We start from the raw sequence: 25,029 nt of genomic DNA, 5'->3' as shown, positions 1-25,029 counted from the left end.
ATGACAAAAATAGCCCTAAAGAGAAGCAGTACAAAGCCGGGCACCAGACTCCTAACAGGTTCCTCTATGATGACTGAACAGGTTCATCCTAGTCATTGGAAATGTTTTCCAAGTGACATCATTTTTCCAGGTGAGTTTTTTAGATCACTGTGTCTAGTCAAGCATCTTCTTACATGGTACTTTTTGCTGTTTCATGTGTTACTCATATCAACTTTTTCAAATAGTTTATAAGTCTATAATTCTCTTTTGTAACAATGAAATTGCCAGGATTTTCCAGTCATAGTTTAGTGGAAAGCTGCAGTTCCCTGGCAGAACGTCCACTTTGAATGCCATGTTGTTGATTTTTAGTCCATATGGGGTAGACAAGATATTATACAATTCTGAACAGTTTGATGGTTCTTCTGCCTTCACATTGTCTATGACAGCTTTATTGGTAAGTGTGCCCCTATTACACAGCAGTACAGGAGGAGTATGAGAAGTGTGTGTATGTCCATGCACCAAGGTTTAGTGCATGCCTGATAGTCCTAAATATCCATATTTTAGCATACTGAAAATCAATGTTCAGCATCTTCCAGGTTGCTCACTTGGTTCTCAGGGTCTTATCTAACTCACCTATTATTTTAATACATCTACTGTATTGTTATCTACCTGGGCTATATGTATTGTACAAGACTGCTCTCTATCCATTCCATGACAAGCTGTACCTTGGGATACCAAATTATTCAGGCGTATTGTCCTCTAAGCAGAAAATTCACCAACTTCTATCTCTCTCTTTTATGAAGTTTTGCTTTATTTTTATTAGTCCACAGCCTATTTTTATTTAATACTTACTTTTTCTGATTTTGAGTTCATGTATTGGAGTTTTAGATCCCATTATGAATTTCCAATAAAGTTATGGTCTCCAGGTTACATATTGAAAAATTATAACTTAATGGGACACTGTAAATGATTTCTAATATTTTTTTTCTTTAGCTTACTTTTATTATATTACGTGATCAGGAAATAGTGAGGTAGATTTAGTAAGGAAAGTGTGCCAGAATTCTACTGCAATTCACATAAAAAACGTATATGTATTATTGTTAGGACTGTGCAAGGAATCAGGGTCACAGCCTGTTCTGCTGTTACTGTCCGGTCCAGCATGGCTGGGGTTAATTCCCTTGCAGCCCATAGGCATGGTCAATTTCCTGACTGACACCTGGGCTGGCTGATCTGGCCCGCCTTCCCTCCATTTAAGGAGGCAGGCTTGGGCAGCCCGGTGCTCTAGCCTCAATTCCAAATTGTGCACGTTAGTCGGGGTGAACCATCGCTTTCTGCCGCCTGAAGCAGACATCAGAAAGCCGCCCCCCCCCCCCAGAGGAGGAGGTGGGGCCGAGCGGAAGGGGGCGGGCCGAGCGGAGGGGCGGGGCCGAGCGGAGCGATCATCTTTAGCAGGCAGAGAGCAGGCAGGGAGAGGACCTGCTCTCTGCCCGAGCGTGAGGGAAGGCCGCTGGAGCAGCGCTGCTCCAGCGACCTCCCCAATCCACCGCTCAGTGACGGTGACCCTAAGCCAAAAATGGCGCCCTCCCTGTGGCCCTGGCATAGCGCCACCTGAAGCGGTTGCTTCAGGTCGCCTCATGGGAGGTGCGGCACTGCGTCAGTGCAAAACATTAGTTTGGGCAATAGCTGCCTTAGTTAGGTAGGGTTCCTAATGATCCTGTACTAATTTGTACAGATGTATTTTGGGCAGTAAACTGCCTTCTATTCAGTTTAGCAGGAATTGTATAAATCCAGGGGGACCTCCTACCTTAGTTAGTCTGATACCTGTAGTATCTGTGGTGGGTGCGGCCCAGAAAGCTACTTGGAGCTTACAGTCATAGTTTGTGTTTTGTCTTGCAGTGGAGTAACTGCAAGACTTTGTATTCATTTGCGGCTGCTCTATGCTGCAGTGGTAGCTACCCTGTGAAGTAACAGGGAGCACTCAGTGGGTGGTGTAGGCTGGCAGTGAAGTTAACTGACGGGCCCTGTTCACACCAGGGTGCCCTGCGGTTCAGAACCCAGTTAGGTTCTGCACTCTATTGTTTATTTTAGTTTTTCTTAGCCTGCTGACCATAACAATTATACAACATTTACTAACTGTTTTAGACACGTTCTTAAACTTTTTTCAATAAGAGGGTGGTGCTTAGTGGATGGGGCAAAAATGAATATGCAAAATTGTGCTGCAAAAATGTGAAAAAAAATTTTAGTATACTTTTTTTGTTGGAAACTAAGCCAACTAGGACATTTCAACTTAGTTCAGACAGTTTAAAGTTGTGATAGATTTGTCCTCCATCATAATCCAATGTAATAAAACTGTCTATGTTACATTTACACTTAGACAATATTAGAGGATCTACCACACTGGGTCTATGACAGTAACAAATCTATAGAAATATATAGGCTATGCATAGTTTATCTTATGCATTTTACAATGAATCTGCAAATTTAAGTACTATTTCTTTCTGCGTTATTGAAAGCCTTTGATGGTGTAGATCAGTGGTCTTCAATCTATTGAACAAAAAGCCAACCAATGAGCTCTCACGTGTTTCAAGAAGTGTCAAGAAACCAGTGACTTGCAACAGGTAATATTCAAATACAACTAGCGCTCTGGCTGCCAGTGTCATTACCTGTAGTTAGTACTAGGAGAAAGAACTTCCCTATCCTGAGCTTGTCCTACCACTGTGGGCATCTCTCTTCTATGGGATGGAAGGAAGGAGTCTGCTGTTAGAAGTCAGCATAGTATAAGATCCCCTGGTGAGCGGTGCGATACTACACTGGGAAACGTGTAGGGACAAAGGGACAAATAGGGTCCTACCTTGAGGGCCAGCTTGGGACTGCCCTTGTTAGGGCGGGAGTTTATGGGGAGCTAGGGTGTATCGGCAGGTTAAGAACAGGGATTTATTATCCTCCTGTGGTACGCCCAGCACTGACTGTGGTTCCCTATCTACAGCCTATGGTAAGACCGTTTCATTATTATTATATCCTATTGGGCAGACTGTAAGTACATTTGTTTATGGTCACTATGCTTTCTTTATTCATCTAGAAGCATAAGGTGCCATGATGGATATTTCTCCAATATATTGATGTTGTGGAGCTAAGTGGGACACACGAGCATACATCAATTTTCTATTTTGTCATTCCTTGTATAGGTATTAGTGTTATATGTCTGTCAACACATTTTAAATATATTTATTAAATGTTAAGTTTTATTTTGCATCAGAGCGCTAGTTGTATTCTTCAATCTATTGATATTCACAGGTTGGAGACCATATGTCTACTCTCTAGAGTATGGTCTACCATACCAGTTTAGGTAAAGACCCACATTGTACCTTTACCATTAGGTGAAACTATTGTGCCATGATATGTCTCCATGTCAAGCTATTATATTCCTAAACAAATACACTGGGGAAATGCTAATGGAAGCTTACATAATGGAGAGTTTTCGATCCTGGAAAATATTCCTAGGTCTCATGGTAATTCATCAGTAACAAAACTCCTAAGAATCTGTAATCATTTGTACAATCACAGGCAAATATACAACAGATAATAACAATGCACATACATTGGCTTAGAAGAGTTGTAAATTCCCCGCAGATCGATCCACAGGCGGCCTACTGTTTTTGGCACGTGTGCTGGCATTGGGTACCAGCCAGAGACTGCAGATGGGTCTGTAGGGCAATTATGGAGAATTAAACAAAAAGCTAATCTGCCTTACAAATTATCACTGGAATCCTCTATAGAATAAAGGGGTGATAACAATGCATGATGTACAAGATTTCTATACTTGTTGACATTCTGTCACGTTAATAACATGAAACATTTGTTTTTTCTCTTTCAGGTTTTTGAAGCATTCACAGCGAAGTGATGAGCAGAAAACGGAGAAAAAACAAAAGTCGCAAGAGTTCAGATAGTGAAGAATGTAAGTAATTTCCCAGTTTTTTATGGAGTAGACATTAGCTGACTGGTTGGTTCATGACAGTATGTCAACTAGTTTTTGCAGTACAGTATGTTTCATACATAGTGGGGAAGATTTACTAATTTAAATGCGCCAGAATTCTACCACAATTTCTGCCAAAAATTGGCCTACCAAAAATGCCTTATATCACATTTCAGACACAAAGTGTTTCAGACACTATTTTTCATACAGTTTAAGGCCTCATCTACATGAAGGAGTAAAAAACAGCCATTTAACATCCATGGGCATCCTTTTTTACAGATCCCTCATAGACTTGAGGGATCTTTGAAATCGCACCATCAAAAAGTGAAATCAATGTATTGTTGTGATGTGATGGACGTTTTTTTACTGTCTTGTATATGAGACCTTTGGATGTGCCAAATTTTGCACCCCGCATCAGCCACTATGGTCAATCTGGCACGTTTGGAAGGCTTTCCAGTCTAATTTTGCACCAAATTTCTAAATTTTAGAAAGGATTAGTAAGTTGGCCCTGATTTTTTTTTAAAAGCTACATTACCAATAAACATAGCCTAAATATACCCTAAATTTCACAGACTAGAGTTTTTTGGATACCCCATATTATAAAAATTCCATTGTATTCATATTAAAACGAACTGGAAAAACTAAAAGTGTAACATCTGTTATTTTGCCCTAATGAAATGTCTCGCTACCATGCTTGGTTCCATGGCTCTAACATTTGTGCCTCTATTTTGCAGCTCAGCAATTGCCATTTGTCTGTCGTTGCCATAGAAAATCCTTTAACCATAAAGCAGATAAGGAATTTAAAGACAACAAAAAGGAACAAGTAAATGATCCATCTCACCCATGTACCTTCCCAAGTGAATCACAAACACAACATAAGAACTGTGACAGTTTTGTAACGGTTACATGGCATGATACATCTACAATGTCACAACGTGATAAAGAGGAGCTTCCTAACAATACAGACCAAGCAGAGGACAATGGGGAACTCACAATCGCATCTAATGGATTTCATCTGAATTTAGAAATAAATAAGGGACTGGCTCAAAACAGTAGGACTCATGTTATAATAACCAATGGAAAAAGTCTTAAGAAGAGTAGAAGTTACCATGACAGGCAACACCAACAAAGCCAGCATAATGCCAGTCACCAATGGGATTTTATGGAGGATTCGGGGAAGTTTACAGACATGGCGGCTTCAGAAAGCAAGATTTGTGACAAGCCTTTAATAAAGTTAGAGATAATAGGAGAAGGTATAGAAGTGAAATACAAAGCGATGAGCCAAAATGTAACAGTTTACATAGAATCTGATGAAGCACAACATAAGAATTCTGATGGATGTGAAAGTAGTTTCACTCAAACCAATGATTACTGCTCAACTGGAGGATCTTGCAGCTCCTACCCTTTGTCTGATTTTAGTTTTACTGAGGGCAAAGAATTCTGTTCCAATTACAGATATCCTGAGTGGTGTGTAGATGTCCCTCCACCTCCTGCAGAATTTGCAGATGAAAAAGAAACATTTGTAAATACAGAAGATGAGGCCTTACTTCTTGGAGATTCCATTAAGGAACCATATTTTGCATCTCCTTCATCGTCATCTTGGTCTGAGTTGGAAACTGAGCAAAGACAGTCAAAGGATGTGGAGCGTCCAGCAGAAAGATTTGAGAAGTGTCACTTTCAGCACTTGAGACAGTGGAAGCAATGCACTAAGGAACCAGTTAAGCCAAATAAAGCCAATTTTACCAAAGTTCCATTTTTGTCAAATAAGGAATTAAAGCTACATCCATCCAACTACTGTCACTCAAAAAAGAGCGACTGCCCTCTTGATGCCAAAGTGGTGAGACGTAAAACATTTCCAGAATTGCATTATGATCCATATGTTACTTGTAGCCATACAAAGGAATCTTTCTTTGAAGTGGGAGAACAGTTGCTTACATCAAATCCAATGGCTCAAGGAAATCAACCTTGTGTTTCTGCTGTTGATTTTGGAAGACCACTAGTGTCCTCATCATGTCTCAACAGCAGGAGACATAGTAAAGACAAAGTCCATAATATCACTCTACTTGATCATCCAAAGACAATTTTATGTTGCGCCCAAGAAGATGTGGCAAGCATCCATTCAAATGTTTCAGGTTCATGCGAAAATGGTGACCTTCTTTTAGATGAGAATAAGCAGTTAGATGAGGATGAAGACTTAGATGATATCATGAAGAATGCTGAAGAACGAGTGGACTTTACTGAAAGCGGTTTTGATGAAGATATGTTAGACAGTGATAATCATACAGAAACACAAGATATTTCAGAATTACAAAGCAAAGGTTTTTTAATCCAGGTTACTCCTCCTTCTCGAAGCACTTCAAGAGAATACATTCTAGGGAAAAACAGCAACAGTCGAGTGCCTGCTGAATGTCTCCAACAAACTGAAGTAAATCAGTCTAGCGCTCCAGAAACTGAAAATTCTAATAAAAAAAGAAGAGGCTCAGTTGTTACTGTAGTAACAGGAGACCTGGACCAAAGAGTCCTGATTCAAGGTGACACCGAGACACAAGTTTGTAGAGCGCGAGAACTTTCCAAAGAGTTCAAATTTTCTTTGGTGCAGAGAGACTCAGTTTTAACACCTGTTACTGATGTTGAAGAACCTGATTCAGAAAACAAAATACATAGCTCCTTTGAGGACCAAAGTACACTGGTATGCAAGGATATTTCTTCACAAACATCTGAGTCTTTTGACCCTTTTCTATCATTGGAACACCAAACCAACATACTTGAAGAGCCATGTATAAAAGAAAGAAATAACACTCTGGATCCAGAGCAGGAGCAAAGCAACAGTACATCTCCAAGAAATAGTTCTGACAGTGCTATCCCTGGAACTTCTTTTGAGTCAATGACTTTTCAGATTCCAAACATGCAAAAATCTGATTCCGAAGACAATTTTTCAAAAAATATTGAAAAGTCTGAAGAATGTTTTGAGAAAACAGGAACTCCAATAAGGAAAGCAAATAAAAAAGGTAACTCATATATCATGCTATGTATATGGTGGTCCATAATTCTATCTCACAATACACTGACAAGTACATACATGCATTTAAAAAATCTAAATCTCCTATATGATTGTAAAGCTGGACTTACATATTAGATGATTGTTTGGCAAACCCACCAATTTTGAAAGGACTGGTTGACCATATAATGCCTATGGGGTAGAATGCCAGGGGGAGATAAGGATAAGGCAGTTGGATTTTACCTGCCCAATCCTTTTGTTCTTACAATGATAAACTACAGCCATCCAGACCAGTGGCTTCCTCTCCTCAGTCACAAAACATCCTCGAAGAATACATGTAAAAAATTTTCTTAGCTTCAAATACAGGCTATGCAATAAAAGAAGGTCCCCAAGCTCCCATATGGTATAATGCCTGCTTTACTGATCCTCTCTATACTGTATATTGCCCTTTTATTGGCCCCCATACAATATACTGTCCTAATTGCAGGTCCCCATACTGTATACCATGCCCATTAGAGAACTCCATTCAGTAAGTACCCCTGTTACAAGGCCCTGAACAGTAAATACCTCATTACAGGCCCCCATACAGTAAATGCCCCAATAATAGGTCCCCATACAGTGATTGCTCCTGTTAAAGGCCTCCACTGAGTAAATGTGCCCATTATAGGCCCCATCACAATTTAGTACCCCCCCCCCCCAACTAGGCCCACTCAGAGGTACTTTAGTTCACTACCTACTTGATTATTTCACCAGGTAATGACTGATTTTCACTTACCTATCCCCGCATGTGTCCACATCTTCCTCCAATTAGGCCTTCAGGGGGTGCCAAATATTACATCCTGATGCTGAGGGTCAGGGAATAACATTAAGGGTGAATTATATGGTGCCCCCTGGAGGCCTAAGTGGAGGTGGTAGTGGACAGGAACGGGGATGAGTAAGTGAAGATTTCCATTACCTTCTAATGTAATTCAGAAGGTAGCAACAACCTATTTTTAAAAAGAAGAGTACATGGCTGGTTGAGTCCCCTAAGTTCTTGGGCCCCATAACAGCCCAGAACTCCCTGTTCAGGACCTTTAACTACTAGCCAGAGAGTATGACTACAAGGAGCATCATGCACACTGTAAGACATGGCATATCTGTGCTTCACATGGATAGCACATTGATTTTGATGTATTAATCTTCATTACCTGTGTATCGGCACAACAGGGAATTGAACACTTATTGATTACTGGAGGTCCCACCAGAGAAATCAATGGAACAATGAATAGTCTAGAAAAACACAACCCCATAAACATTACATAAGACTCGTAGTCTAGTGGGAATGTGGTCTAAACCATACACATCATATGGCACTGGAGCAGGTACTTCTATGGAAAGGCACTTCACATGAGTTGAGAACTCTGTAAGGACATATTGATGATGATGATGATGATGATTTCTGGAAGGAATTTTGTCACTTGTAAAATAATTAACAAAATAATGAACTATCATTGCTTTATCTCTTACTAGACACAAAACCAGAATCTCTCAACAAACACTTGAAACTACCTAAAGATTTGGTATTGAAGGAATCAAGGAGCTGTGACAGTCCTCAAGAAGAAGGGTCCGATCGCTGGGCTAAGAAAAGGAAACAATTCAAGGAAACACGAAACTGCAATTCTGCAGGAGGCAGCTCAATCACCAGCAACATCACTGAAGAGTCAGGTGAGGAACTGGTTAATTTCCATTACCAATATCACCTTTTATTGATGTATTGTAGCCATCTATTTATATCAGGCATCAGATCTGCATCAGAGACATCTTTGATAGCTTTAATCAAAGATTCTGTCACATTTGATGGACAAAATAGCGCAGCATGCAGCACTATTTTTCTAAAAAAGTTAGTGGTGACTGATGGGTACATTTGGTGGATGTCATGTGACAGATCCATTTACAGTGTTGCGAATTCTGTTCAAATGAAAGCCAAAAGGTATAATGTGAACAGCACCTTGCTAAAAATTAGATGGAAACATTAGAGCAGCATGCAGCACTATTTTTCTAAAAAAAAAGTCAACAGGGCCTGTTGGGTGCATTTGGTATCTGTAATGTGACAAATCCATTTACAGTGTTGTGAATTTTGTTCAAAGAAAATCCAAAAAGTATAATGTGAACAGCGCCTTACTCAAAATGATTGCATTGAGGTATAAAAAGCACAAAAAATGTTAAAAGCAAAATTATAATACGGTAGTAGTTGAAGTAGTTTTTAACTTTGTTATTACTTAAGATAATTTATTTATGATAATGAAATAATTAGACTGAAGATACTTTGTTTTCCCATCCCTTCACTTCTCAAATCATAGATACGGGGGTTATGGAAGGTGAGACCTGGGCTGATGTTTGTCAGCACAAATAACTTTGAAGAGAACTAAGTAGTTACTGCTGAATTAGTTTCTCCTTAATGGCAGTATGGCAAAAGCACAAGAAAATAAATGTGATGATGAAAAGGTGATGATAGGGATTAGAGATGAGCGAGTAGTATTCAATCGAATACTACAGTATTCAAAATATTCGTACTCTATCGAATACTACTAGCTATTCACAGTAAATATTTGATTCAGAACCAATGTTAATTGGCCAGTAGTCTCCATTGTGGTCCGATATTAGACTCCGCCTCCTCACAGAAGAGCCTCCGGCAGAACCAGCGTTGATTGGCCGAATGCTATACACTGGCCAATCAACGCTGGTCAATTCATTCCTATGAGAAAAATTCAGTTCCCTCGTAGCAGCAAGCTGCCAGCTCTCCTGACTAGCAAGGACGAGCCTGCTGCAGAACCAGCATTGATTTGCCGCACGCTCATCTTTGTTAGTCGGGAGGTCTGGCAGCTTGCTGTTACGAGGGAGCTAACTTTTTATCAGCGCAATTGCAAGCGCTGTGCAGTTAAAGCGCATGTACCCCATAGACTATAATGGGGTCCGAGAGCTTTAACTGCACATCTCTCCTCCTAAACACTCTCCTCCTGCTATCCGTGGACTTGGTGACTCTCCTTTAGTCGAATAGTGGTTTCCCCTGAAATGAGAATTTTTTCCCATAGACTATAGTGGGATTCGATATTCAATCGAGTAGTTGAATATGGAGGCTCTACTCAAAACGAATATCGAATCTCGAATATTTCACTATTCGCTCATCTCTAATAGGGATCACAGTGTTTTCTGTATATCAGCTCTGGAGGCACAGTAAGTTAAGGTTCACACTACCGTTGGATTCCATTCAGAAGGTGTCCGTTTAAAAAAAAATGGACACCTATCATAACAGACACAAACGGACAGTAACTGTTGGCTATCAGTTACTGTCCATTAGAAGTCCATTGCCCATAGATTTCAATGTGAAACACTTGCTGTCCGTTTTTTCAAATGGACACAAAAGTCCTGCATGTAGAATTTTTCGTCCGCGTGAAAAAACGGACATGGGTGTAAACAAGCACAAATGGACACAAACGGACACAAGATAAAATCCCATTGAAATGATTGGAAATATCAGATGGATCAGCTAGTGTCCATTGCTAAAATCTTGTACGGACAATAGTCACGAACACTGCTGACAGATCCAACGGTAGTGCGAACGCCCCCTAACAGCATATAATACCCTTTGCTATAAAAACTCCTCAAACAGTAGCATAATCTTGGTTTCCAATTGTTTCCAATACTCATATATACTATCATGTAAAAACTGCAGGCTATGCTCTATTACCAATCTTCTCATGGAAAACAGAGATAGGATCCCTGCTCTCATAATATGTGGGGTCTGAAATCCTATGGATACATTATAAATGTTTATAATAGGAATACCCCTAAGGTTCTATATTCTGAATACAGACATGCTTTTTCATAACTTTTTGTCCATGTGCAGCTTGTTTCCATTGATTCCTAAGGCAGCAGTTTTTTTTTTACTTTGTAGTTGCTTTTTATACTTCCTGAGCACATGGCTAATACTTTGTAATCTCCTACTAATGTGAAATTAGTTTGTTTAATCCTACTCTGAAGATGCGGTCTTCATTTACTTGATTTGGCCGCCATGTGCGAATCAAGCTTAAGTTACTTTACGTCAAACTGGCACATGACAATAAAATGTACCCGATTTACTAGGAAAAGATTCACTTATCTAAACTGATAATTGTCCTCACATCACATGCACAGCATGGCACACTGCTGTATTATAAGGCTTCTTACTGGATGAATGTAATACAGCTAGAAGCCACAGTGAGGCGCCTGGAGTGCACAGTCCATAGGCTGATTCATACTGCAGCTGCTGAATGAAGATACAAGAAATAAGAATACGATGGGAGTTATAGAAGCTTTTACTTAAGTTAATACATGATGCCAGATTTTTTATGCAGATGTCCATAAATTCGCTGCTGTCTGAATCCAGAAGTCAGATTAGTTTAAGTTCAAAATTGTCTACAAGTTTTTATACAAAATTGTGAAAGTTGTTCTTCACCTTCCACTGTCGCAAGCTGTGATCAATGTCGGCCTGGCTTACCAGAGGATCCTCTAGTGGGGCCAGGCCCGAATACAATAATGGTCCAGAAGAAGGCACCTAAATTTGTAGGGTACCATCAGCTATTTATTATAGGGCTGTTGGAGGGTAGGCCCCCAGAATTATTTTATCTGGAGGGCACAAGGAAAATCAGTCTGTCGCTGGCTATGATTAACAGTAGGGTGGTAGGACAAGGAAGCCCACATCAAAAATGGCTGTGTCGCTTCACTGAACGTTTAGTTTCTTCAGGCATAAAAAAGTAAATTGAGAAATAAAGTGAAATTATATTTTTAGCAAAACTCTCCCGCCCTAATATACAGTATATCTTATAACTGGGACAAAGATTTCATTTCATCATAACCCGAGTACAGGGAAGAACAGTCCCGGTGATGTGTCCTGTAATGAAAGACTATTAGGTCACTAGACAGGGGAATAAAGCTGGCTGCAAACGGAGCTGTCCTACAGCATGTAGCACATGAACAAGCAAGATGAGAGCTATCCCATATTCAAGGGCAGATTTGTCATTACTGGGGCCCCACTAGTACTGCCATCTTAGTGACCTCACATACACTATCATACCTCCCAACTTTTGAAGAACCGAAAGAGGGACAAAATGTGCGGCGCGCAAAGCGTGCCGCAGCAAATTTAGCCCCACCCATTTTTGTGTTGACCCCGCCCACTCGTTAATTTTTCATGTGCCCGCACACAGTATAATCCTCCTACAGTCACCCGTAAATTATATGTCCCCCCTCTATCTCTCCTCCAGTTTCATATACACCCTTCATCTGCCCCCAGTTTCATGTCCCTCTTCCATCTCTGCCCCCAGATTCATGTCCCTCCATCTCTGCCCCCAGATTCATGTCCTCTCCATCTCTGCCCCCAGATTCATGTCCCCCATCTCTGTCCCCAGATTCATGTCCCTCCATCTCTGCCCCCAGATTCATGTCTCCCATCTCTGCCCCCAGATTCATGTCCCCCATCTCTGCCCTCAGATTCATGTCCCCCATCTCTGCCCCCAGATTCATGTCCTCTCCATCTCTGCCCCCAGATTCATGTCCTCTCCATCTCTGCCCCCAGATTCATGTCCCCCATCTCTGCCCCCAGTTTCATGTCCACTCCATCTCTGCCCCCAGATTCATGTCCCTCCATATCTGCCCCCAGATTCATGTCCCCTCCATCTCTGCCCCCAGATTCATGTCCCCCATCTCTGCCCCCAGTTTCATATCCACTCCATCTCTGTCCCCAGATTCATGTCCCTCCATATCTGCCCCCAGATTCATGTCCCCTCCATCTCTGCCCCCAGATTCATGTCCTCTCCATCTCTGCCCCCAGATTCATGTCCCCCATCTCTGCCCCCAGTTTCATGTCCACTCCATCTCTGCCCCCAGATTCATGTCCCTCCATATCTGCCCCCAGATTCATGTCCCCTCCATCTCTGCCCCCAGATTCATGTCCTCTCCATCTCTGCCCCCAGATTCATGTCCCCCATCTCTGCCCCCAGTTTCATGTCCACTCCATCTCTGCCCCCAGATTCATGTCCCTCCATATCTGCCCCCAGATTCATGTCCCCTTCATCTCTGCCCCCAGATTCATGTCCCACATCTCTGCCCCCAGATTCATGTCCCACATCTCTGCCCCCAGATTCCTGTCCCTCCATCTCTGCCCCCAGATTCATGTCCTCTCCATCTCTGTCCCCAGTGTCATGCCGTCCTCTCCTTCATCTGCCCCCAGATTCACGTTCCACCTCCACATTAAACTTACCTTCTCCTCCGCTCCCTCGCCGCTCTCTGCCTGCCTCTCTCCCTGACACATGCGGCTGAAGCTGCTCGCGTGCTCGCTTCGCTGCTGCGTCTCTCTCTCGCTGACACATGCGGCTGAAGCGAGGAGCTGACCTGTGTCAGCTCCTCGCTTCGCTGCTGCCGCCGGCTCCTGGCTTGTAGACGCGATGTACAAGCCAGGAGCCGGCGGCAGCAGCGAAGCGAGGAGCTGACACAGGTCAGCTCCTCGCTCCAGCCACATGTGTCAGCGAGAGAGAGAGACGCAGTGGCGAAGCGAGCACGCGAGCAGCTTCAGCCGCATGTGTCAGGGAGAGAGGCGGGCAGCGGCGAAGCGAGGAGCTGACCTGTGTCAGCTCCTTGCTTCAGCCGCATATGTGTTCAAATCGGGACATACCTCCCTCCAACCGGGACCGTGGGACATGTCACCCAAATCGTGACTGTCCCGCGGAAATCGGGACGGTTGGGAGGTATGTACACTATACTGCCCCCTAGTGCCCCCATAAAGAGTACATCATTGAACGTTATTCACACAAATGTTCAATGGTGAAAATGAAATGTTCTCAATGGTGAAACTAAATTATGTAAAAAGCATTTGTTGCACTGTTTGTTTTAGGATTTTGGAGCAATCATTATAGAATAATATAAGTATATTCTGCTTAACGTGACTGTGATTTTCTTACATTAACACTGCAGTTGTCCTGAACTTCGCCTATGTATATTAACAATGACCTATCAGAAACACAGAAATATTCACTACTAGAGATGAGTGAGTACTATTCGAAACTCTCGTTTCAAATAGCACGCACCAATAGGAATGAATGGAAGCGTCCATTCATTCCTATGGGTGCGTGCTATTCGAAACGGGAGTTTCGATTAGTACTCGCTCATCTCTATAATCACTACATGTCCACCTACATTCAGCCCTTTAAAGGGGTTATGCAATCCCTCTACTGAATAAGACCAGAAGTCCTGTTCTTCTGCCTCCCCTGCCCACACTCAAACTCATCGCGTGGTCAACTCTGCTTTACTCTATGGATATGAAACAAGAGTAGAGTCAGTGATGTGCCAAAGAGCCAGAGCAGGGACTTCTGCCATCTGCAAATGTAATCATCAAGGCTCTGGAGAATATGCTTAAAGAGGACCTTTCACCATTTTGCCCACAGGCAGTTCTATATACTGCCGGAAAGCTGAGTTCAGTGCACTGTCGGCTTTCCCGATGTGGGCCCAGTGTGAAGAGCTTACGGTCCGGTACCGTAGCTCTTCTATAGTCAGAAGGGCGTTTCTGACACTCAGTCAGAGACATCCTTCTTCACAGCACAGCCAATCGCGCTGTGCTGTGAGAGCCAGGAGGAACGCCCCCGCCATCTGCTCGCAGTACTCGTCCATAGACGAGCATTATCAGGAAGGGAGGGGGGAGTTCCTCCCGGCTCTCACAGCACAGCGCGATTGGCTGTGCTGTGAAGAAGGATGTCTCTGACTGAGCACTAATGCAGAAACTTTCTATGGTCTGGGAACCCAGCCATGATTTTCTTATTGTATTTGGGTTATCAGACAGGGACACTACATGTTTGAGTAGAATCTCGGCCACAATAAGGAAATCATGGCGGATTTTCTGACCTTAGAAAGTTCCTTCATTCATGGTCGTATCCACTGGCAACTGATCAAGACAACAAAACTGTGACCACAAGATATTTAGAGAAAATCTTTAAAACTCTGCAAAATGTTTAATTACTTATATGTGTAAAAATGTTTAACTTTTAATTATCTACAAAGTTACAAATAGTTATGTTCATTAGAATACCCCTATAAGGCTAATTACCCACATTGCAAAAATGTAGTATACATTTAGTTTACATTACCTGTAAAGTATACGGGATTCTTGCTAATCCCATCCACACATTGCAGAAAAAAAAAATCGTAAAGCTGCTCGTTTTTCAGATTGATTTATGTCAATTATACCTGCGGAAATGCTGGCGTTTTCTATATAGGTATAATAGAGGCAGAAAGTCCATAGAGGAAAAATGCAATGAAAAACATTGCAGGAAAAAAGTGATGCGGTTTTTTTTTCTGCTGTTTTCCACATGGGTCTAAGTTCACACTTGCATTCAGGTTTCTGTTCTTTGGGTCCACTTGAGGACCTGAAAAACAGAAATCCAATCTGCTTACATTGTCTATAATGGGTCCACCAGGTTTTCGCCTCAAAAATGCTTGCAGAACTTTTCTTTCCACATTTTTAATGCAGATTAGTGAATGGAATCCTGAACGGAAATCATATGCAGGTGTGAACCGGCTCTATCATTGAGAAAAGTCATTTTTACTTAAGCACATACTTGCATATCCTTTAGAAAGGCTATTCCACACATACCTTTTGTATGTAAATCGCTTCAGTAGTTTTTGAATGAGCCCATTTTTATTCATATGCTAATTAGCCTCCAGTGAGCACCCAGAAGTCTCAGCGAGCACTGTCTCTCTCCTGTGTTTACAGCACAGGCTGCTGCTGACTCATCTCCCTGCTCTCACACACACAGCAGACAGTGCGGTCTCATTCAAAAACTACTGAGGTGATTTACATACAAAAGGTATATTTGGAATAGGCTTTCTAAAGGATATGCAAGGATGTGCTTAGCTGAAAATGATTTTTCCCAATGATAGAGCCCCTTTAAGAGACAAAGTAAAGGTACATTCACATCCTGTTTTCTGCATGTGTTTAATGGGTCCATTAAATGGAATTGCTAAAAATTGATATACAGTATATGGACATAAACGAAAGGGCATCTAATTGCATAGGGTTCAAAATGATAAGAAATGGTTCCATTGATGTCTGGTTTTTGTATTTGATAAAAAAAGAACTATTGACATCAGTTAATACAGTTTACTTTTTTCACTTAAGATTTTTGTCCTGAAATGATTGTAGAACTTCATCAATACTATATTCAAAACGGTGGTGTGTGTTTAGCCAGGCCTTATTTCTTTACATTTGTAGCCATTTTCTTTTTATAAATCATAGGAACCAGGAGATAATATACCTTATGTAGTAATATTATACCAGAGGAAGTAGTAGGCTAATCCATGGTCGGCTGATCTCCTCTAATTACCCAGTGACCCTTATAAGCAGCCCATGGATTAACCTACTACTTGGACTTGGCCACTTATAAAGTCCTTGAAAGTCACACTTCCTATTATAATCCACAGTTCATGTTCACAATACTTTATTTTCAAATCAATATTCATGTTTTTGCCTCTATAAACTTTACGTTTACCCATTAACACCCCCAATTCCCCCAACCTTACACACACACACACACAAACACACACACACACACACCACCACCACCACCATCGCCACAGTTCTGTAAGAATTCTCGACATGATATGAGCAAAGTTCTTTACAGGTCACATTTCGAGTAGAGCCTCAATATTTGACTACTTGATCAAATATCGAATCCCATTACAGTCTATGGGAAAAAATGCTCATTCGACTAAAGGAGAGTCACCAAGTCCACGAGTAGCAGGAGGAGAGTGTTTAGGAGGAGCGAAGTGCAGTTGAGGAGGAGCGCTGTGCAGTTAAAGCGCACAGACCCCATAGACTAAAACGGGGTCCGTGTGCTTGCAGCACACTGCCCGCATGAATGATTTGTGCGGGCAGTACGCGGCAAGCACACGGATCCCATTATAGTCTATGGGGTCCGTGCGCTTTAACTGCACAGCGCTTGCAGTTGCGCTGATATTCCATTCAGGGGGTCCTCCTGCGGACTCCTTCTGGACGGAAGGCAAGCGCTAATGTGAACCGGCCGTAAAGGCAAAGTGGAAGGAGTAGGACATGGCGTGGGAAGAATGATAGACCCGCAGGATAGTATTACAGCATCCCTCCTGCAGAACCAGCATTGATTGGCTGAATGCTATACACTGTATAGCATTCGGCTAATCAACGCTGGTTCTGAATCGAATCTTTACTGAGAATAGCTAGTAGTATTCGATTGAGTACGAGTATTTTGAATACCATAGTATTAGTTCGAATACCTACTCGATCGAATACTACTCGCTCATCTCTGGAAACTGATTTTATTATTCTACGTTCTCTGATACGTCAGATGACCACAGGCCATACCATGGACTTTTAATCATGATATCACCACCCCCATTATCAGTCAGAAAGCATATTTGCCAGTTAACCCCTTATATGCTTCAGTCAATGCTAACTGAAGCACCTAAGTCATTTTAGGGGAAAAAATGGAAAAGAAGACTTTTTTCCCTTTGTTAAGGAAAAAAACACACAAGATTGGTATCACCACATCCGTAACAGCCCCTAAAATTATTGTACATGATAACTTTAAAATTCAGATGCAAGAATTGATATTTTCTAATATTATTATTATCTCACCTCTAACAATAACAAAAAAGTAAAAACTGATCAAAAATTTTGGTAAAGCTATGTTGATATAAAATATAAAAAAGTTATAAAAGCAGGAATACAGAGAGGGACAAAATGTTACTGGTTTAAGGCTAAAATGTGTTACATCACTAAAGGCTTAAAATGTGCGTAAGGCATCAAAATTATGTGCAGCAATATTTATTTAAGCCATAAAATCTAAATTTTCCCAAAAAAGTGACATTTTTGGAGGGTTCTTGCAATTTGAATGTGACTGCAATCAGGACTTTTCGTTCCACATTTTTCAGGCAGAAAATAGCGGGAAACCTGGCGGACCCCATTATAGTCTATAGGGTCTGTGGGTTTCCGCAGGTAACTGCTTTTTTAAGTTTCCACTTGAGAACCCCCATGAACAGAAACCCAAATGCAGGTGTGAATCTAGAGTCAGTCTGCTCACTAATGTTATTTTCACATCTGCACTGTCCTACATGTCCTTCTAGTCTGTCCCTGGACCAGAAGAACAGATAAATGGATAGCAATGGATCCAAGAATTGACAGATACCTACAGTATGAGGTGTCAGGTTTTGTTTTGTTTTTCTACTGAAATTGCTGGACAAAGAAATTGGGCTTGCTGGGCTTTTTTGTGTTGCATTTTTTGAGAGACACTGCAAAAAGAAATCCGACGCAGATGTGAACGTGGCATTACTTGTAAAATATTTCCTTAACTAATCGATTGTCTCTTGAGGATGAATTGATCACTTTGGCTCCAGGTTCTGTAACTCCTATCAATCTACTGCCGGCAGCTGTATGGTATTACATACTGGCCATTCAAATGAATGATGTTAAATAAAAGAATGGATGAATAGTGTCCATCATAATAAGAGCAGCTCCTACCTAGAGTCCCTTTGTTTTGTATCTAAGGTGAAGCCCAAGACCTTCTTTAGGAGGTATACATGCTCTAAAAGGGCATATTAATAGGAGTTGTCATGATCCGACCACTTTAATATCTGCTGTATCACATGGGATGAACATATTCAGTAAATCAGTCATCTGACTGTCCTAGGATCACTTTGTGTTTTCAGACCAAACATTGTATGATCTCAATAGTAATATCACCATGGACAGGTGTTGCTGCTGCTGTTTCTGGAAGAAAGTCACCATGTTTTTTTTTTTGTTTGTTTTTTTTAAGCCTTGACATCCCCTTTAAGCATTACATAGTAAAATCAAAGCACTATCCAAGCTAAGCACAGACCTGTGGATCCTCAAGAAGAACATTTTCTGGAGCTGATCTCCTCTTATATTAAAGGTTGAGGATTATAAAGCAAACAACCCTTCTATCATACTGGAAGAACCCCAAAGCTACAGAATCCCATTTATTGATCCATTTGGGGCATGATAGCTTCTGTCCACTGCCTTATTTCTCATGATTTCTCCCTTGCGCACATCAGTAAGACATAAATAGCCAAAGTCTGCGTCTAGCGTGCTGTAACTAATTGCTGAAAATTACAGCTTCACAGGGGTATATGTGACACATATTATTACTAATGCCTTAGCTGCTTCACACTACTTTGCAGCTTATATAACCATCTGTTTTAGCATTGTGTTGTTAACTAGATCTCTCCATGATTCATCACGACAAATAATGAACTCTGTTCAAATAAGTACAAGCAGATAAAAATACATGTACTCGTGTTTTCTAAGTACCGCTCCTCTGCATGTGGCCTTGGCATAGCGCTGTCATTATGTTCAATGGAGAATTATACTTTGCAGAATGACCACAAAGGTAAATGCATGTGTGTTTATCCTAGACACTTTAATGGACTGATATGTTCCGTGGGAGGACATGTTGTTCTGCTAATCGCTGGGCTTAAGATCCTGATATTTAGGAATTGTCATGGTAGTGTTAGTATTGCTGCTTTCTCTGGAAGCAATGATATTCATTTACTGTACTATTATAATTACTACCCTAATGATTATAACGTGCTAATGTTTCATTGTGTATTATGCGGCTGATATCTTTTATTATACATGTGATAATGACCTTGGAAAGCTTGCTGTATGAGTATTTTATAAGTTACGTTTTATTTCAGTGTTTTATTTTGTCCATACTATACATAGCTTCAGATAATATTATTGTAGGTATAAGATGTTATGGTTATACTATATACAATACACTTATATACTATACTCTATATTATATACCATATACTATACTCTCAATATTGGATCATTTACTTACATGTTATTGTAATTATTTTTGCATTTTGGCATTGTATAAATGTCAGAATATTACATCTCTATACTCATATCATGTATATATTTTTATAATAAGACATGAATGTGACATGTTCAGATTTATTTTTACATCTTTTTTTATCTCACCTAGACATATATTTGTTAATGTTAATAGAAATGAACAAGTACCATGTCTTAAAGGGGTTTTTACGGTACTTTTTATTTGATGACCTCTCTGTTTCCACATAACAGGCTATGTGAAGTCAAGTGAATGGGATGAGCTGCGATACTGATCCCAGCATAAGTGTACAGTGTTGTACTTGGCAGGCACTGAAGAGGCTGAAGTGCTCACTCCAATGCTGCAGCCTCTTTAAAGCTGCTCAGACTACTGCTGATCTTTAATTGATGACCTAAACAAAGGACAGGTCATCAATTAGTAAGTCCTAGAAACCCCTGAAAATTCAGTTAGCATTATAGTGTCAATACTTAAAGGGAGTCTATCATCGCCAAAAGTCATTTTTACTAGAGATGAGCGAGTAGTACTCGATCGAGTAGGTATTCGATCAAATACTACGGTATTCGAAATACTCGTACTCGATCGAGTACCACTCGCTGTTCGAATGTAAAAGTTTGATGCAGAACCAGCATTGATTGGCCGAATGCTATACAGTCGGCCAATCAATGCTGGTTCTTCTCCTACCTTTAGAAGTCTTCTCCGTGCAGCTTCCCCGCGGCGTCTTCCGGCTCTTCATTCACTCTGCCAGGCATCGGGTCTGGGCAGAGCCGACTGCGCATGTCCGCTTGTAGTGCGGGCATGCGCAGTCGGCTCTGCCCAGGCCCGATGCCTGGCAGAGTGAATGACGAGCCGGAAGATGCCGCGGGGACGCTGCACGGAGAAGACTTCTCGGAGGATCCAGCCCGACCCTCCATCGTGGACTTGGTAAGTATAATTTGATCAAACGTTGCCTACCCCTGAAACGAGCATTTTCCCTCCATAGACTATAATAGGGTTCGATATTCGATTCGAGTAGTCGAATATTGAGGGGCTACTCGAAACGAATATCGAACCTCGAACATTTTACTGTTCGCTCATCTGTAATTTTTACCTAAACACACTGGAATAACCTTTAAAAAGGCTGTTCTACTCCTACCTTTCCTTCTTTTCTTCTCCCAGCCACTTTCTTTTCTTATGGTAATGATCCTCACAGAGCACCCTGGGCGTTCCCCAAGGCCTCCGAGCACCCCTCGCATCATGCCTTTTACACCGCCCCCCACTGCTTGTGCTCCATCTTGGTGGTCCGAGTGGTCGCTTACCTCTTTGGAGAGATGACAACTCCCTCATTGAGTAATGAAAGAGTAATATGTCATGAACAAAGGCACCGATTCACAAGGGGGAAACACTGTGTGATCTTAACCTATCTGTTGGTCTGAGTTGATATACTGGGTTCTTGTAACAGATTTCCCTTAAGTATTTTTTTATTATTTCTTTTTATTTACGTTACAAATTCACGACCATACTTTGTCATTCCTTTTTGGGTATTTCATTTAAAATGACAATTTACTGAGCGCTGTTATCGACATGTTTTTCAGGAAATTCAGAAGAAACCCGCTCAGTAGATCTTGCTGCACGCTCTGAAAGTAAAGATAAAGGATTATACACGGAGAGTTTTCACTCAGCCTCATGGATTTTTCGAGGTGATGACTGCAGCCCAGACAATAGTCCACGATGTCTCAGCAAAAGACCTAGATCAGTAGCAAGTAAGTATGTACAGAATTGTTAAGGAGCTGTCTGTTATGTAAGTACTACAAAGAACCTGGCTATGCCATTAAAGTCTAATTTGTTGGGGTCGGACCACTTTTACCATTCTTTAGAACCTCCACCATTCCTGACAATGATGTGCACAGTACATGTATGCTTAGCCAATTCTTCGCAGCCTCTATGAAAGTGTATAGATGTAAATGGAAGATATGGTTTTCTGTAATGCCCATAGATTTATAGGGAGTATGTCATAGGCTTTGGCCCTGCCAAACTGTAAACAGTACAAAATAGGAGACCTGGAAACTTCTTTAAACATATGTTTGTTCTCTACTGTAAGTTTCTTTACAACCTCTCCTCTCTGCGCTAGCTCTAGACTATCTCTCTGACTGCTCTAGCGCTCAACCTGCATCCCACCACAGGGGGGGTAGTGGAGCACATACTTCAGATAGCCAAGGACACTTAGGGTCCATTCACATGGAGGAAAATGGTGAGGAATTTGGTGCGGATTTTCAGTGCTGAAAAAAAAAGTCTCCTATTGACTTGGTTCCTTCTCCTTCCTTGGTTCTTCTAGCAGAAAAAGGAACATATTGAAGTCAATAGGAGGCTTTTTTTCAGTGCTGAAATTCCACACCAAATTCTTCACCATTTTCCTCCGTGTGAATGGACCCTTAGGGCACCTTACATTATTGCATTGTTGCATGTGACATATTAAGAATTTCTCCTTTTTGGTGATTCTGATATTAAAGGGGTATTCCCATGACGCTTGTTCACTAACCTGCAGACTGTGCTCTCTTCACTTCCTGCTTTACTCAGCACATAGGTGGGCGGGGTTTCACTTGCACGGGATTGGTTGTAAATTAATTACCACAGTGTGAAGCTGATGTAGCAGAGCTGGATTTGAGTCAGTTTGCATTACATACAGAGGTAACAGACTCCCTATCTCAGCCCTTATCAGCCAAATTCAATTAAACCAAGTGATAAGAGCTCAGAAATCCCGGAGCTCTCACCTCCCCTATCTGTGTCATTTAAGTAGCGGAGCTTCTCAAACAGCTCAGAGCTGCTCCCAGCCCCTCCCTCCCACCTGAGAGCAGGCAGCTACATCACTTGACAAATGAGCAGATAATCCCAAAGGCCATAGAAACAGAGTGTAAACAATGAAGTGAATAAATTAAGATAGCGACCAAACAAAGCCGTTTTGATAAAGCAATGCATTTAGGAAAAGTCTTATATCCACATAAACTAGCAGTATAGATAGGATTCTTGTGATGGGACAACCCCTTTAAGTGCATATCTAAAGATGTGCTTAACCAAATCTTCAATCTAATTATCTTGCAGGGACAAAACTTCTGTCAGAAACATCATAAAAGGGGGGCCACATTGTGGTTCAGTGGTTAGCACTGCAGCCTTGCAGCGCTAGAATCCTGGTGTTCAAATCCCACCAAGGGCAAAAAGACATACTGATAGGGGAAAAAAAAAAGAAACATTATAAAAGGACATCCTTTAATTTATTATATAAAAGAATATTATGTAACCTTGCGCAAGAATTTATATTCTGTTTTAAATTCTACTTTCTGTTGGAGAATGGGACCTAGACATTGAAGGAACACTCCAAGCACTTTGTTGTACCAGGTGCAGGGTCTGAGGGGCACAACATGACGCAGGGATTCTCTTTTTGGTGTTCTTTAAATCCCTCCTTTGCCCTCCAACAGGTAAAGTGAAGTGTGCTCCATGGCCTGGCCCGAGCTCCCCATGAGCTTCATTATAAATGCACGCCTGCCGGCGTTGTCGGCGGGGCCAGACAGAAGTGCTTGCCGGGCCGCAGTTTGAGGACCCCTGCTTTAAACCTATCCTGACCCAGCAAGACTCATTGTAAATTGATAGTCCTGAACAGAAGCGAGGTTGGTGTGGTTGCTTCTTTGGCTCCCAGAGGACTACTTACAGTCACATAATCTAGCATGTGCGGTAGCCCTTAATTGGAGTTTTGGTTGAAGATGTCACTATGTGAGGTTGCCTTTTCTAAGGTATAATACAAATAATAATTTGCATTTCTAAGTCTATACTTGTGTCAGTATTATACCTAAGCAGATATGTTGAAGATCCCTGTTGTTCTATTTTTCCTCACATTGTCATCCTTTTGACCTTACCAGTTTGTAATCTTGTAATCCATTATTTTAATTAATATAATTTTCTATTCCTTGACAACTGACCTGTATAAGTAAGGAAAATATACTTGGAATTCAAATTGGCTTCTTTTCCCAGTTGTGGCAGCAGATGAATAAACTCTGAATATGCTTTCCCTTTTGAACAGTTCGTGAGCGCACTGTGAGAATTGCAAAAGGTACAGGAGACTACCCATGGGGATTTCGGATCCAATTTTCAAAGCCTATTCTGGTTACTGAAGTTGATACAAGTAAGTACATTATTTATTGTCAAAAGAAGTAGCTTAGTCTATGACCAAGATGTATGTGTATGTTATAATTAGAGTCGTGGATGGATCTCGCTGTTATTTTATATTCCTCAGTGTCTGGGCAAACCAAGTCTTAAAAGAACCCCGCCGAAATCTCTACATAGAAATAACATTCCCATTCAGTTTATGCCGGAAGGTTTTTTTTGTTAGTGAAACATGCCAGTTAATAGGAAGACAGGTACCCTACATGAAAATGAACCTGTATATAGTGTGATGTTCTTAACCCCTTCATGCCGCAGCCAATTTTCGCTCTTACCATTCCAAGAGCCATAGTTTTTTCCATTTCTCAGTTCACAGAGTCACACGATGACTTATTATTTTTATTATTTAAATTGTACTTTGTAATGGCGCCATTCAATAACCTGTGCAATGTCACGAGAAGCTGGAAAAAAAATGCAGAATGGATTGGAAATGGGGAAAAAAATGCAGAATGGATCGGAAATGGAAAAAAAAAAGCATTTGTGACAATTTCTTATGGTTTTCATTTTTACGACATTCACTATGTGGTAAAAAAAAAAAAAAAAAATGTGCTACTTATCATGGCAATACCAAATTTATAGAGTATTTGTAATGTTTTTATACCTTTTAAGCAATGTAAAAAAAAATTGCAAAACAGAAAAAAAAAAATTGTCACCATATTGTGACACCTGTAACTTTTTTTATATATTTATTTGTAAGGAGCTGGATAAGGCATCTTGTTATGTGAGACTAGATGGGGTTTTTATTGATCCCATTTTTCGGGTAGGTCTAATGGTCTGGTCAGTTTTTATTCCATTTTAATAGGAGACAAAGTGTTGAAAAAACAGCCATTTGGCCATTTAGATTTTTTTCCCCGCTACGATGTTCGCTGTATGGGATACAAATTTTATATTTTAATAGTTTGGGCATTTTGTATCATGGGGTTACCCAAATTGTTTATGCTTACATTTATTTATTTATTTATTTTTATATGTAATCT

At 41.0% G+C, this 25,029-nt stretch overlaps 1 protein-coding gene across 2 annotated transcripts in view; it reads left to right on the top strand.

The window, feature by feature from the left end:
• Positions 1-25,029, top strand: part of LOC142200851 (uncharacterized) — a 46,286-nt gene continuing 21,257 nt past the window's right edge. For both annotated transcript variants that reach the window (XM_075271505.1, XM_075271498.1), the window contains exons 1-6: positions 1-130; positions 3,854-3,934; positions 4,687-6,960; positions 8,460-8,654; positions 21,436-21,603; positions 23,913-24,014. In XM_075271505.1, the coding sequence (XP_075127606.1) occupies positions 3,880-3,934; positions 4,687-6,960; positions 8,460-8,654; positions 21,436-21,603; positions 23,913-24,014 (2,794 nt within the window). In that variant the 5' untranslated portion in view covers positions 1-130; positions 3,854-3,879. The remainder of the gene's footprint in view (positions 131-3,853; positions 3,935-4,686; positions 6,961-8,459; positions 8,655-21,435; positions 21,604-23,912; positions 24,015-25,029) is intronic.

This window comes from Leptodactylus fuscus, chromosome 1 (genome assembly GCF_031893055.1).
Source record: "Leptodactylus fuscus isolate aLepFus1 chromosome 1, aLepFus1.hap2, whole genome shotgun sequence".
Classification (NCBI taxonomy): domain Eukaryota; kingdom Metazoa; phylum Chordata; class Amphibia; order Anura; family Leptodactylidae; genus Leptodactylus; species Leptodactylus fuscus.
This window is presented reverse-complemented; position numbering and strand designations above follow the sequence as displayed.